The sequence below is a fragment of the Peromyscus eremicus genome, chromosome 1 (genome assembly GCF_949786415.1).
Source record: "Peromyscus eremicus chromosome 1, PerEre_H2_v1, whole genome shotgun sequence".
Classification (NCBI taxonomy): Eukaryota; Metazoa; Chordata; class Mammalia; order Rodentia; family Cricetidae; genus Peromyscus; species Peromyscus eremicus.
In genome coordinates, this window is record NC_081416.1 from 165,797,207 (window position 1) to 165,811,119 (window position 13,913).

Below are 13,913 nucleotides of genomic sequence, written 5' to 3' on the forward strand. Positions count from 1 at the left end.
ACCAGGTCAACCCCTCTGCCAACTGCAACTTTCACTGCCTTCCTTCCAACTCTGTGTAAGGTTCCAGAGACACGTGACTCTGGCCTGATTCCCCTTAGCCCCCCCACATGTGGGCTTTGGAAAATATTGGTTATATGGTTATACGGTGTCAATCATGGCCACACTTTGTGGCTTTTTAAAGAACTCTTGGTACTGGGAGACCGTACAGCATCAAAGCTAAGGTGAACACCTGAACCCAGGTTCTGACTGCAGGATTCTACTGGATGTTCCATATATGTCACTTGCCAGGAACTCCACACCCACAGGTCTGGATCCTCGATTTACCCCACATCTTCAGATGGTGACCCTGGAATCTCCCCTCCTAATACAGTTAACCTATGTGCCTTCTCACAAAAGTGTCTAATTCTACAGCAAGCAAGTCCTGTGCAATCAAAATGCAAACCCTTGGATTCTTTCTAAAACCCCAAATCCATGTCTGTTAAGTACTTTCTCTATTTGAGACCCTCAGCCCTCTATTTGGGTGCTTTACGTGCAGATATAAGTATCTCTTCCTTTCTGGAAGTTTCCTAATCGCACTCACATTCTGTTACGCAACCCTGGCATCCTTTCTCCTCTCCTAGAATCCACTCCATGAAAACCAGCCCAGAGGTTGACACCTCCTCCTTCTTTGCTGCTGGTGTCACAACCAAGGCAGTTGCATGACAAGGCAATAGTTGGGAGGAAATTATTAAACAGGAGCCAAAATCTCACCTCAGCCTAGAGTTTAAAGGCTCACTGTCCCAGGTTACCATCTGCCTGTCCCTCCCACTGCCACCATGCTAGCCTCAGGGATGCTCCTGGTGGCTGTGCTGACCTGCCTCAGCATCATGATCATAATGTCTGTGTGGAGGCAGAGGAGACTGTTGGGGAAGATGCCTCCAGGACCCACCCCATTGCCCTTCATTGGGAACTTCCTGGAACTGGACACAGAGAAGTTTCGTGACTCTCTTTTAAAGGTAGTACTGGGCAGGGAGAGGGGTGAGTTTGGGGTGCGGAGCATGCCTGGTGTGTCTGAGGTCCCAAGGCAGAAGACTGACTAGGTCAGAATGCAGACATAGGAAAGGGGGCTTAGGGGTGTGATAGCCAGCTCCCAATGCATCTCAAGTACCTGACATCAGGACATTAGCAGTTCAAAGAATGACTTCTATAACTAACTCCTCGCATCAATCTCTCAGATCAGGGAGCAGTATGGTCCTGTGTTCACTATCTACCTGGGGTCTCGTCCTGCTGTGATACTGTGGGGGTATGACGCAGTGAAGGAGGCTCTGATTGACCAGGCTGAGGAATTCAGTGGCCGCGGACAGCAAGCTTTCCTGGACTGGTTCTTCAAAGGCTATGGTGAGGGTGACAGCGGGCGAATTAGGCCAGACAGACGTGTGGCTGCAGGTTCCATAGTCTTCCCCAACTCACCTGCGCAGTCCAAGCTCTCTCTCTGGTCTTTGATCCATTTGTCTGTTCAATGCTAATTTGCTCTGTGTACCTCTGAATTGTTTTAGAATTTCTACATCCTATTCTCCCTACATTTCTGTGTTTCTGTTAGTGTCTCCCTGATTTCTCTTGCTGGGTATCCCTTCCCAGATCTTACAGACTTCAAAAAAAATTTTTAAAAAAAATTTTTTTTTTTTTTGGAGACAAATTTTCTCTATATAACAGCCTTGGCTGTCCTGAAACTCCCTCTGTAGACCAGGCTGGCCTCCAACTCAAAGATTAATCTGTCTCTACCTCCCAAGTTCTGGGATTAAAGACATGTGCCATCACTCTCTGGCCTGTTTGTTTGTTTGTTTATTTTTAAATAAAATAGTTTGCTTTATTTTTAACTGTGTGTGTGCGCGTGTGTGTGTGCACGCGCGCACATGCATGCACTCATGCGTGTGTATCTGTGTCTATGAGGGCCAGAAGAGGGCATCAGATGTCATAGAGCCAGAGTTACAGGCGCTTGTGGAATGGGAACTGAACTCTGTTCTTAGCTCAGCAGTTGCTGACCACTGAACCATTCCTTCGGCCCCAGACTATGCCAACTCTTTTTATTCATTCTTCTCTCACACAATTCATGCCAACCAAATGCTCCCCTCCCTCCATCCCTCCCAGCCCACTCCCCACACCCCCCAAAACCCACTGCTCCTCTGTTTTCCTTCGGAAAGGAACAGGCCTCCCAGGGATATCAACTGAACTCTTAATGCCTGCTGGCATCCTGTTTCATAACTTCAGGTTTCAACTTCATCCCAGAATCTTTTCAATTAGTCACTCTTAGCAATGTGCTTGCTCTCCAGCAACCCCTCCCTCTGTTTCTTCTTCCTCTGTGAAAATCTTACATGATGTCTGTTTTAGAGACCCATGTCTCTAGACTCTGCCCATATTTCTCTTTATCTAGTTCAGTTTAGAACCAGTCACGATTTTTATTTTTATTTTGTTTTTTTGAGACAGGGTTTCTCTGTGTAATAGCCCTGCCTGTCCTGGAACTCACTCTGTAGACCAGGCTGGCCTTGAACTCAGATCCACCCGCCTCCACCTCCAGAGTGTTGGGAGTAAAGGACACACCACCACAGCCAGTTTAGTCAACGATTTTTAAATCCATCCAAATCTCATGTCTTGTGATCCTCTTCCTTCTCTCCTTTAGATTTTTCTCCTTGTCTCTCTGTGTTGCCATCTATCCTGACACAGCCTCTCACTCTCTCTTTAAAAAACATTTAATAATTTTGTTTTGTTTTTGAGATAGGGTTTCTCAGTGTAGCCAGGCTGGCCTCGAACTCACAGAGATCCACCTGCCTCTGCCTCCTAAGTTCTGGGATTAAAGGCGTGTGCCACCACTGCCTGGTTTAATAATTGTTTTTATTTATTTTTTTTATATTTGTTGTAGCTGGAGAATTTTTCTCCAGCTCCCACCGCCAAGTCCCACCAGTCCCGGACCCCACTTATAAAATAAACACACAAGACTCTTACATTATTTAAACTGCTTGGCCATTAGCTCAGGCCTATCATTGTCTAGCTCTCACTCTTATATTCAGCCCATTTCTATTCATCTTTACTTTGCCACGTGGCTCGTGGCTTACCGGTACTTTACATCTTCCTTGTCTTGGCGGTGGCTCCAGCCGGTCTCTCTTTCCTTCCTCCTTCCTCAATTCTCCTCTCTCCTTGTCCTGCCTATACTTCCTACCTGGTCACTGGCCAATCAGTGCTTTATTTATATAGAGCGATATCCACAGCACTTCCCCTTTTTTTTCTTTTTCGAAAAGGAAGGTTTTAACTTTAACATAGTAATATTACATATAACAAAATAATTATTGAGTAAGAATTATAGTTACAATATAAAAGAAGATATCTATCTTATATTTGTGAGTTTAAGGTTTTATATTTAACTTATCTTTTATCATAACTAAGGAAAATTGTAAGTATCTAATCTTTAACCACATCAAAGACCTCAGAAGGATATAACACTACCTGAGAAATGGGAGAAGGATGCAAGCAACTTTCGGGAGTCTTGCAGGGTAGACAGAGACAGCTGACAGCCCGGACAGTCATTCAAAGTTCCCTTGTAAAGTTGGGGCATCAGTCTTCAGCCCACAGCCCTAGAGTCTCTCAGTCACTTTTCTCTGTGTCCTGTAGAATGTCTGGCAGTTTCCTCTGCAAAGCAGGAACCTGAAGGACCATTTTGTCAAGCAAAGTTCAGTGGTCACCTTCCTATGGGTCCTGCATGTCCAGTTGATCAAGCAGTCCAGGCAAGAACAGTTTCTTGCCCAAATGGCTATTTTTGTCAAGGTGAAGATAAACTCCATATGGAGTGTCTTCGATGCCCATACTCCTCTCTGAAGTAAATCGGTGCTGTCAGGAGCAGACATGACTCACTGTCCAGAAAGTCTAAATTTTTAAAACATTTTAAATGCCATATTCTGTAGATCTTTGAAGTGTTTGAAGACTACCTATCTATCTGAAATATATCTATGTATATTTAAGAAGACTTAACTAACATGGCTACAAATATGATTATCGTAGATGACTAACTATTAATCTATTTTTAATTATCCATTACAATTTTAAATGAGTTACATAAACATAATACCTCAAACAAGAATAGAAATATATATACAGTATAACAAAATTAAGTTTAAATTTGTATCAATAAACTAAAATCTATAGCAATGTAAAACATTTTAAACAAGTTGTTACTCTTTAAAAGTAGGTTCATTAACCTACCCTTTCATCCTATCATATCTAAACTATCCCCTTTTTTTTCTTTAGAAAGAGATTGTATTTATAATCAACCTGTTTTAAATAAAGATATTGGTTTTTCTCTGTCCCACATCAGAGGGCTCTTCTGATTTGGGACACAAGAATCTTTTAACCATTTTTTTTTTAAGCAATATGTCTGGGTTTAGAGGGGGAGTGAGCCAATTCCATCTCTAAAGCCCGCTTGGTATATTTGGGAATTTGGGCGTAGCTTCTCTTGCTACTTCCTGCTGGAGGGGGGCGCTGTATCTTATGGGGACACAAAGAAAATTTTAGGATTATGGAGTAGTCCATGAGGGTGTATCATCTGAGCCAGTTGCCTGAAACCATTTTGGATGTTGGATCATCTGTGTCATGGTGTCATTGGAGACCTTTCAGGGGGTCTTGGCTGGTCAAACCTGATGTATCTTAATCTGGAACAAATCCATAGCCTCTGGCTTTCTGTGGAAACAAAAGCAGAGACTCTTTTCCAAAGCAACATATCCTTATATCCAAATTTTGAAGTCAAGGTACCTTTAAAATTTACATTTTGGCATAACTCGACAGCTTTTACAATCAAATGTTTTTGTTCAGTTACGAATATCAAAGACAACATAATCCAGATTTTTTGTGTGATAGCCATCTTTACGTGGCTTATTACCTTTAATGTTTCTTTAAAGACTTTATTTTTAAAAACTATCTATTTGTTTATATAACTGTATATATGTATATATTTTTAAGCCTACATACATTTTACACACACTGTAAACTATTCCATCTGAATCAGTCTTATTGTGAACCTACTCCTTTAAACTGCAGCATTCTAAGACTGAAACAGCGCTGTGGCTGCTGGCTCCGCCCACTTCAGCTTCCCAACATGGTGGTGGTCCGTTTTCCGCCAGCTCTGGGAGCCATAACTCTCAGAAATAGTGGGTCTACGCTTTTATCAAAGTAGCGTGTAGCCCAGAAACCTCTTTTATATATACATGTATATATATATTAGTAAAGACTACATCTACCATACAGTGTAATGTGCTGCTGGCAGACACCTTATTTCCGCCATACTGTCGGTCAGACGCGCAGGCCAGGAACCCTCCAGTAGTTCAAACCCGCGTTTTGGGGCGTCTAGCTGCCCTTATGAGACATGAAGCAGGAACCTGGTTTTGGCTCTGTTTAGAATTGGTTATTAAATATTCTCAGGTTTAAGGTGGAAACTCGAGCCGTTGGGCGCCATTTGTAGCTGGAGAATTTTTCTCCAGCTCCCACCGCCAAGTCCCACCAGTCCCGGTCCCCATTTATAAAATAAACACACAGACTCTTACATTATTTAAACTGCTTGGCCATTAGCTCAGGCCTATCATTGTCTAGCTCTCACTCTTATATTCAGCCCATTTCTATTAATCTTTACTTTGCCACGTGGCTCGTGGCTTACCGGTACTTTACATCTTCCTTGTCTTGGCCGTGGCTCCAGCCGGTCTCTCTCTCCTTCCTCCTTCCTCAATTCTCCTCTCTCCTTGTCCCGCCTATACTTCCTGCCTGGTCACTGGCCAATCAGTGCTTTATTTGTATAGAGCGATATCCACAGCATTTGTTTTACCTGCGTGATGTCCGTGTACCGTGTGCCTTCCTGGAGGCCATGGAGGCCAGAAGTGGGCATCAGATTCCCTGGAACTGGAGTTACAGACTTCTGTGAGCTAACACATGGATTCGGGGAATGGAACTCTGATTAGCTAGAAGCTAAGTGCTCTTAACTGCTGAACTGTCCCTCCAATCCCTCTTTCCTCCTTTTACTGTTGTCTCAGTGTCTCTATCTCTGACACTCACTCTGAATTTGGATCTTTCTCAAGTTTCCCAGCTCCCTGCCTTTCTCATTCTCCCTTTTACCCACCTCTCCCATTCCAGCCCTTTGCCCAGCCCCACACCCTCCAGGAATTTGTCAGAGGTACCGGATTGCCCAAACATACCTCTCAAACCTCTTCCCGTGCTGGTGTTTGGCTCCCCAGGCGTGCTGTTGAGCTCCGGGGAGCGGTCCAAGCAACTCAGGCGCTTCTCCATCTCCACACTGAGGGACTTCGGCTTTGGCAAGCGTGGCATCGAGGAGAGGATCATAGAGGAGGCGGGCTTTCTCATACAGGCCTTTCGGGACACAAATGGTAAGGCGGAGGGTCACGGAGTACATAAGAGAAGCAGCAGATTCTGAAGAGTTATGTGTAGATGAATTTCTAAATGGTCTTATTAAATAAAAAACACGGAGCCAAATATAGGGGTGAAAGCCGTAGAGAGATCAGGGAAATAGGGAAAGCCACCAGCCAACCTGACCTCACCGACTCTGCAGCCTCCAAACCCGCGTTACTTCCTGCCTACACATGCACATATGCCTTGCTGTTCTGACTTGCTTCTGCCATCTGATTTACTGTCCAGCTACATCACTTCCTCTCCCTGCCCAGCTCTGTCACTTTCTGTCTGTCTGTACAGACCTCCAGACCTCCACGGTTAACTAGTGTTGGAATTACGGCGTGTGCCACCACACCTGGCTCTGTTTCCAGTGTGGCCTTGAACACACAGAGATCCTGCCTGCTAAGTGATAGGATTAAGGGCGTGTGCTACCGCTGCCTGACTTCTTTGTTTATTTATAATGGCTGGCCTTTTTCCTCTGATCTCCAGGCAAGCTTTATTTATTAAAGCACAAATTAAAATATCACCACATTTCAGCACAAATAAAATATCACCACAGTTACGTGCTGAGACAGACAGTGGGACACCCAATCTCTGGTGCTAGCTAACACTGCCATCAGCTGAACCCTGGTTCTCCAACCTTCTTCCCTTTCAACTCTGGCCCGACTCCCAGGTGCTAACATAGATCCCACCTTCTACATGAGCCGGACCGTCTCTAATGTCATCAGTTCCATTGTGTTTGGGGACCGCTTTGAGTACGACAACAAAGAATTCCTGTCACTGTTGGGCATGATGATGCGGAGTTTCCAGTTCACAGCTACTTCAACTGGACAGGTAACCACTTCAAGCCTCAGCTGGAGCCCCTGTGAAATCCTCCCACAGAATCCTGGCATGGCCACCAGTGTCTCGATCAGACATCCTTCTCGGGACATGATCTCCTCAAATATGCTCCCATCTTGGACAGCTAAATAATGAGATCAAATCCTAAGAAAGGTACCAATACGGAATCCCCACGGCAACTGACTATCTCAATAGATGCCAACCAAATCAGAGTGTGCAACTAGACACAGCCCTTCCATCCAGCCTTCCTTCTGGGGCAGGTGTCCCCTCCCCAGTTACAGTAACCTCTGACAGTTGCTACTACTGAGCCCTTCTGGATGACTTCACACACAGAGAAATGGACCCAAATTTATATCCTACCACTCACTTTAAGTAGCTTACAACGGCCTAAACTCCAGCTCCAGGGAATCCAGCATCTTTAGTACCTGCAATCGTGTACACACACCTATGCAGAGACACATACACAGAATTAAAGTAAGTGTCACAAATGCTTTTAAAAATATTCATACAAGGGTTACCTGTTCAGTCCACAAAGATAAGTGAAAATCCGAACAAGTACCTCAGCTGAGACTCCAAACACACAGTGACCTGGACACGTTAACTACACACACCCACAGACATGTTCTCCAGCCAGGACCATTCAGTGAATCTCATGGGAGTACTCTAGGCAATGCACTTGAACACTCAAACACTTACACCCAAGTTTTCTCCACTGTGACACTGGCAAACAACCTCACTTAATGCTTAGACACATGCGTAGCAACCCACAACCCAAATGCAAACAGTTATCTGGAAAGCTGTGCCAGCCTGGCCTTTCTGAGTGCCTAGCCACTTGGGGGTTGCCACAACAGACCCACCCGACAATGACACACCAAGATGTCTTTCCATCCAACCTCAGTTGAATACGTACATGGGTTTCTGCCTTTATCTGTTTTTACCCTAATAACTGATGCTGCAGATATGGCCCCGTCCTTCTTACCCAAATTTGTGGATAAACCCACATGGAAACATAATCATGTGTTCCTTTCAACCAGCAACTAAATACCCGGGAAGCAGAGGAAGGTTTTGAAGCCTTCTCTGCTCCTTCTCAGGTCCTATTCCCGTTGGGTCCTGATGCTGACAGCTGTCCTCCCACTGTTTCCTCTCTCCCATCCCAGCTCTTTGAGATGTTCTATTCAGTGATGAAGCACCTGCCAGGACCCCAGCAGCGGGCCTACAAGGAGATACAGGGTCTGGAGGACTTCATAGCCAGGAAGGTGGAACAGAACCAGCGCACCTTGGATCCCAATTCCCCCCGGGACTTCATCGACTCCTTTCTCATCTGCATGCAGGAGGTGCTCCCAGTAGCTATTGGTGGATGGTTCAAAGCCTGGGGTTGGGTGGGGCAGGAGCAGAGGATCGTGCGCATTAGCTCCCAGCATAGTAATCCTCACCCCTCTCATCATGGTTAATGCCACTCACCCATCTACTGAGCCCTTATGAGAGGACAAGTGTGTGCAAACATGCACACCAGCCACTCCCACAGCGCCACCAGGTGCCAGGCGCTGGTTCTCAGTGTTTGACAGTATTCACCCACTTAGAACCAACACTGGCTTGGGAGCACATTCCACTCTGCACCTAGGTCTAGAATTAGGAAAACGCAACCCAGAGACGTTAGGCTGCTTGTCTGGGGTCAGGCTGCAGGGAGCAGAGGGCTCTGGCTGAAACCTGGTCTCCATGGCTCCAAGGCAGGGTCCTTCAACCAGCACTGTCTCCAATCTCTCCTACCCTGGTCCTCAGATAACCCATGTGAATAGGTGACCTGGCTTCACAATGTGACCTCATGTTCACATGTATGTCCATTCCCCATCTTTAAGAAATAAAATGAGGAGTTATGTAATCTGTATTTCCAAGGATCGAAAGTGAGGCTGGAGAGAGGCTCAGGGGCTAAGAGTGCTCGCTGCATAGGTGTGAGGACCCGATTTTGAATCACCAGAACCCATGTGAGGAGCCATACATGGCCATGGGTGCCTGCTATCTCAGCATTGGAGGGTGGAGACATGTGGATCCCAAGAGCTTGCTGGACAGTCAGCCAGGTTCAATGCCAGACCCTGTCTCAAAGGAACAAGGCAGAAAACGAGAGAAGATACCCAATGGTCTCCTCTGGTTGCCTCATGTATATTCATGGGTATGGACATCCACATGCACATATGTACCCACAAATAATCAGCACACACACACACACACACACACACACACACACACACACACACACACACACTTGAGAAGGCGTAAGATGCTTCCACTCCAAATTCTGATTCTCCATCTCATAGGAACTGCTCCTAAGTTTCATCACCCCTTCGTCTCTATCCTCTCTTTCTCTCCCCTTCCTTACCTCCTCCTCTTTCTCTCCTCTTTTTTAAAACATCATTACTATTTAATCAACTTCCAACTAAGTTGATAACAAAAGAACAGAGATTCACCCAGGGAAAGACCAAGGAAGAAGTTCTTGGGAAGAGCCATCACCTGGGGAGAGCTGGTTGACCAGGGTCTCTCTTTCCACCTTAACCTGACCCAAGATAAGTGAATCCAAGGGAAACTTCCAGTAGTTCCCCAAGGAGTGATAAAGGACTCATCATAAGTGCCCTTCTCCCTGTAGGAGAAGAAGAACCCCCAAACTCAGTTTCACATGAGAAACCTGTTGACGACCACACTGAACCTTTTCTTCGGGGGCACAGAGACTGTCAGCACAACCATGCGTTATGGCTTCCTGCTGCTCATGAAGAACCCTCATGTTGCAGGTAAGGCTACAGAGCACAGGAAAATGGAGGCCGCACGGCCCCGCCTTTCTGGGTCCTCAGAAAGTCTCTGATCTGCAGAGACAGGAGGAAGACTGATGTGATAGACATCCACTTGTTAGTGCTGATCACCATCTGACCGGGTTCTCCAGGTTCTTAACATCTTCTTCTGAGGAAGTACAACAAATGGCAAAACCTTGAGGGATTTTTCCAATTCAAGGGGAAAGCAAAATGAATAGCTACACTGCAGAGGAACAGTGGGCTGAGCAGGATTTGCTGAGAAGGAGCCCTGGTTATCGTCTGGAGTTTCCCTTTGTGGGTTCAGGAAGAGGTAGAGTTGATTGGTAGGGATAGGGTATGGGTAGTTTTGTGTTTTGTTTGATAGGCTTGAGTTATGTAAGCCTCTGTTAATTAGGCATGTCGTTTTCCACAGTGCATGTAGTATTAATCATGGGCATGTCCAATCACATGCAGGCATAAGAATGTAAATGGGTCGTTTTCCCTAAAAGTTCACTCAAAGATACAATTTGCTTTTCTCAGCATGCACCTAAGACCTGCTCAGGCTGGACTGGTCCACTGGCTCTAGTTCTGGGTTACGTTCAACGATATTGCTATAGTGATGTTCCAGGTCATTGGGATGCATGTGACTGGTTGCCTTGTTTAGAGAAGGGTGTGTCTGGAGGGCAGCATCAGTGGAGGTCCTGGGGTGCTAGTCTGTCCCTGCAAACTACCTATCTTAAGCCGAGTCTCACTAGCTGTTTTAAACACGGTGAAGGCCTGAACCAATTTGTAAACTACTCTCCATCATACAAGGTCCCTTATCTGTTCTTCTTGGGTCATTCTCTAAGTCTCTTTTGCAAATGCATGTGATTCTGGCCCAAGAAGGTTAACGGAACCCTACTCTAGCACCAAATATGGCCAACATCTACTGCAAATGATCTACAAGATGGTGCCCATAATTCTACATTGCCATTTGGATTTGCATATTTAATCTATATTCCCTTTTTCAGACACATAAGCATATCTTCTCTTCTCAGCTAAGATGCATGAGGAAATTGACCAGGTGATTGGCAGGAACCGGCCGCCCAAGTACGAGGACCATTTGAAGATGCCCTACACTGAGGCTGTGATCCACGAGATCCAGAGATTTGTAGATGTAATTCCTTTAGGTGTACCTCGTAGCACCACCAAGGACACCAAGTTTCGGGACTTCCTCATCCCCAAGGTGCTGCTCTGCCCAGCCTGAAGGAACCTTCAGGAATATTCCACACTGTCCTTCCTTCCTTCTCAAACAAACATTTGCTCCCTCATCATCCCCTTTCAGCCGAGCTGCTCTGAGTCCCCTGGATCCTGGGTCTCCCTCAGATTGTCCAGGGATCAACCCTATGTTTAGCAAACTCCTGTTGTAAGGAACATGAGCCCATTTCTCTAGAACTTGTTTCTTATGCTGAAGAGTCTCCTGTCCGCTAAGCATCCTGCCAAGGCACACAATCCCTAAGCATCCCAAACGCTCTGTGTCCAGGAGTGTGAACCTCCCAGTCCCCGGACCTTCTAAATTGATAGGCACGAGTTTGCTCATTCCCCAACAACCTGTCCCAGGAGACACAGAGTCTGTATCGCTCCAATGATCTTAGAGAGCACCAACTGCCACTTCTCCAAGAGAACCTGTCCCAGGGATGCTAACCTCATATTCCCTGATGCTTCTCCCTCAACTTTCTCCTCTTCCTTCCAATCCTGTGAGCTCCGAGGATGCTCATCTCTCATCCAGCCTCATCAGTCCCCGTGGCTCCTCTCTTTCAGGGCACGGATGTTTTGCCCATACTGAGTTCTGTGCTGAAGGACCCCCAGTTCTTCTCCAATCCCAACGACTTTGACCCCCAGCACTTTCTGGATGACAAGGGGCAGTTTAAGAAGAACAATGCTTTTGTGCCCTTTTCCATTGGTAAGAGGGGCCCTGTTCATACCCACAGGGCTAACAACACTTCCTGGCTCCTCTCTCTGAAGTGTAGTGTTGGACCTGTCTCCACTTTGGAATTTACTGTTGGAGTCTGCCTTCCAGCCAACCAAATGCAATTTCCTTGTGGACTCAGGCCAAAGGAGAGGCATGATCAAACCCCTTTCAGAGATAGGAAAAATCGAGGCTCAGGCTGAGTCTGAGTCATACAGACAAGATTTGGTAGGTGATAGCAGAGCAGCCATACTCGAGAGTCTGTTAGTTGGAGGGGCATTTAGACTTCTCATTGTGCCAGCTTGTCGTGGGTCACCTCCCCGCCATGTACAAGGGGTACAGAGGCTCAGAGACATCCTTCAGACTACAGTGCTGCAGGCCCTTCTCCTTGGGGAATCCAGCTGCCGGCCTGGCATAGGGTGAGGTGGCATGACACTTTGCTTCACTTCCATCCTCTACCTCTTCTCTTCTCCAGGAAAGCGATACTGTTTTGGAGAAAACCTGGCTAAGATGGAGCTCTTCATCTTCTTCACAACCATTATGCAGAACTTCCACTTCAAGTCTCCACAGGCACCCCAAGACATAGACGTGTCCCCACAATGTGTCGGCTTTGGCACAATCCCTCGAAGATTCACCATGAGCTTCCTGCCTCGCTGAGAAGGAACCCTGCTGGGTGGAGACAGTGAGCATGTCCAGAAAGAGGGAGGGGCTAATGGGGTGGGTCCAGTGGGGGTGGGGCTAAAGGGCAGCATGAAAATTAGAGGGAAATCTGGGGCTTGATGTGTTATACCCAGAGAACAACTGAGTAGAGTGCTCACCTTCCTGAAGAAAGGTTCTTCAAAGGTGTGATGAGAGACTGGGATACCTGTCCCTAGTATCTGAACACTGATTGTAATAATAAAAGCTATTGTTGACTGCGCAAGAGTTTGGTGTGAATTTCATAGGAAAAGCAATACACTGTCTGCTGTCTTAGTCCTCAGGAACCCACATGGGAAAGGGAACTGTATTCATGTCTGTCCTACAGATGACAAGATTGAGGTTTAGAATGTTCAAGCTACTGGCCTGGCTAGGGCTCACTCCTGCTAATTCCATTACTTGAGCATCACAAAACAGGGCAATTGCCGCCAGTGTAAGGCTAGCCTGGGCTATGTCGGGAGGCCAGTTAGTGCTAGATTGTGAGATTCTGACTCAAAGATTAAAAGAAAGAAAAAAAAAAACAATAAAAAAAACTTTTAGGTAGGATAGTTGACTAGAAGTATTTTTGTGTGGTCTATTGAAGGCCAGTAAGGACAAGAAAACTGTAGACTCCATTCCAAAGGGAGACAGAGAGGGGGAAAGCTTTAGCTTTGGAAGTCCACAAGGCATTATAGACCAGCTGAAAGCACAGAAGGGCCGAAGGATGATGCACCTGAACCAGAAGGCTAAGCTGAAAACTGCCAGCCGTGGGGCTCCCCAGCAGCAGGAGGAAAAGCAGAGGACTCTTTTAACTGTACCCTAGATGCACAGGAAACAGCAGGACTGGTCCCACTGAAGGTATGGAAACAGTTGAAAGGTCAGAAGAGGATCTCCAAAGTTTTCTAGCAAAAATGATCAGTGACCTCAAAAAGGATATGCTGGATGAATGCCCTAAGGAAATCAGTCTAGGGCCTGGGGAGGAGGTCAGCCACACAGGACAGAAGATGGTAAGAACACCCGAGGAATTAGCAATATGGATGAAAGAGACAGCAAGGTGGAAAAGAAGTTCAGCAAGGAAATTTAGAACGAAAACAACATGATAAAGATTTGGGAATGAAAAACTCAGTGAAACAAAAGCAAATAAAAAAGCACAGTGGAAATAATCAGTAATACACTGGACCAAGGAGAAGGGAGAATATCAGGGCTGCAGGGCAAGGCTGAGAAAATATCATCTTCAGAGCTGGAGTGATGGCCGG

At 46.1% G+C, this 13,913-nt stretch overlaps 1 protein-coding gene across 1 annotated transcript; it reads left to right on the plus strand.

The window, feature by feature from the left end:
* The first annotated feature begins 668 nt into the window (after window positions 1–668).
* On the plus strand, window positions 669–12,881 carry LOC131902475 (cytochrome P450 2A8-like). Its single transcript, XM_059253471.1, has 9 exons — window positions 669–995; window positions 1,215–1,377; window positions 6,246–6,395; window positions 7,091–7,251; window positions 8,415–8,591; window positions 9,899–10,037; window positions 11,072–11,259; window positions 11,835–11,976; window positions 12,458–12,881. Exons 1-9 carry the CDS (start codon window positions 816–818, stop codon window positions 12,637–12,639), a joined length of 1,482 nt encoding a protein of 493 aa, XP_059109454.1. The 5' UTR covers window positions 669–815; the 3' UTR covers window positions 12,640–12,881.
* Window positions 12,882–13,913: the final 1,032 nt, after the last annotated feature.

Bases quoted from the DNA above. Each gene is read 5' to 3' on its own strand.
- LOC131902475 (XM_059253471.1), top strand. From the start codon at position 816: ATGCTAGCCTCAGGGATGCTCCTGGTGGCTGTGCTGACCTGCCTCAGC. The intron at 6,396-7,090 runs GTAAGGCGGAGG...CCCGACTCCCAG, and splicing joins GGCCTTTCGGGACACAAATG to GTGCTAACATAGATCCCACC. The intron at 11,977-12,457 runs GTAAGAGGGGCC...TCTCTTCTCCAG, and splicing joins TTTTGTGCCCTTTTCCATTG to GAAAGCGATACTGTTTTGGA.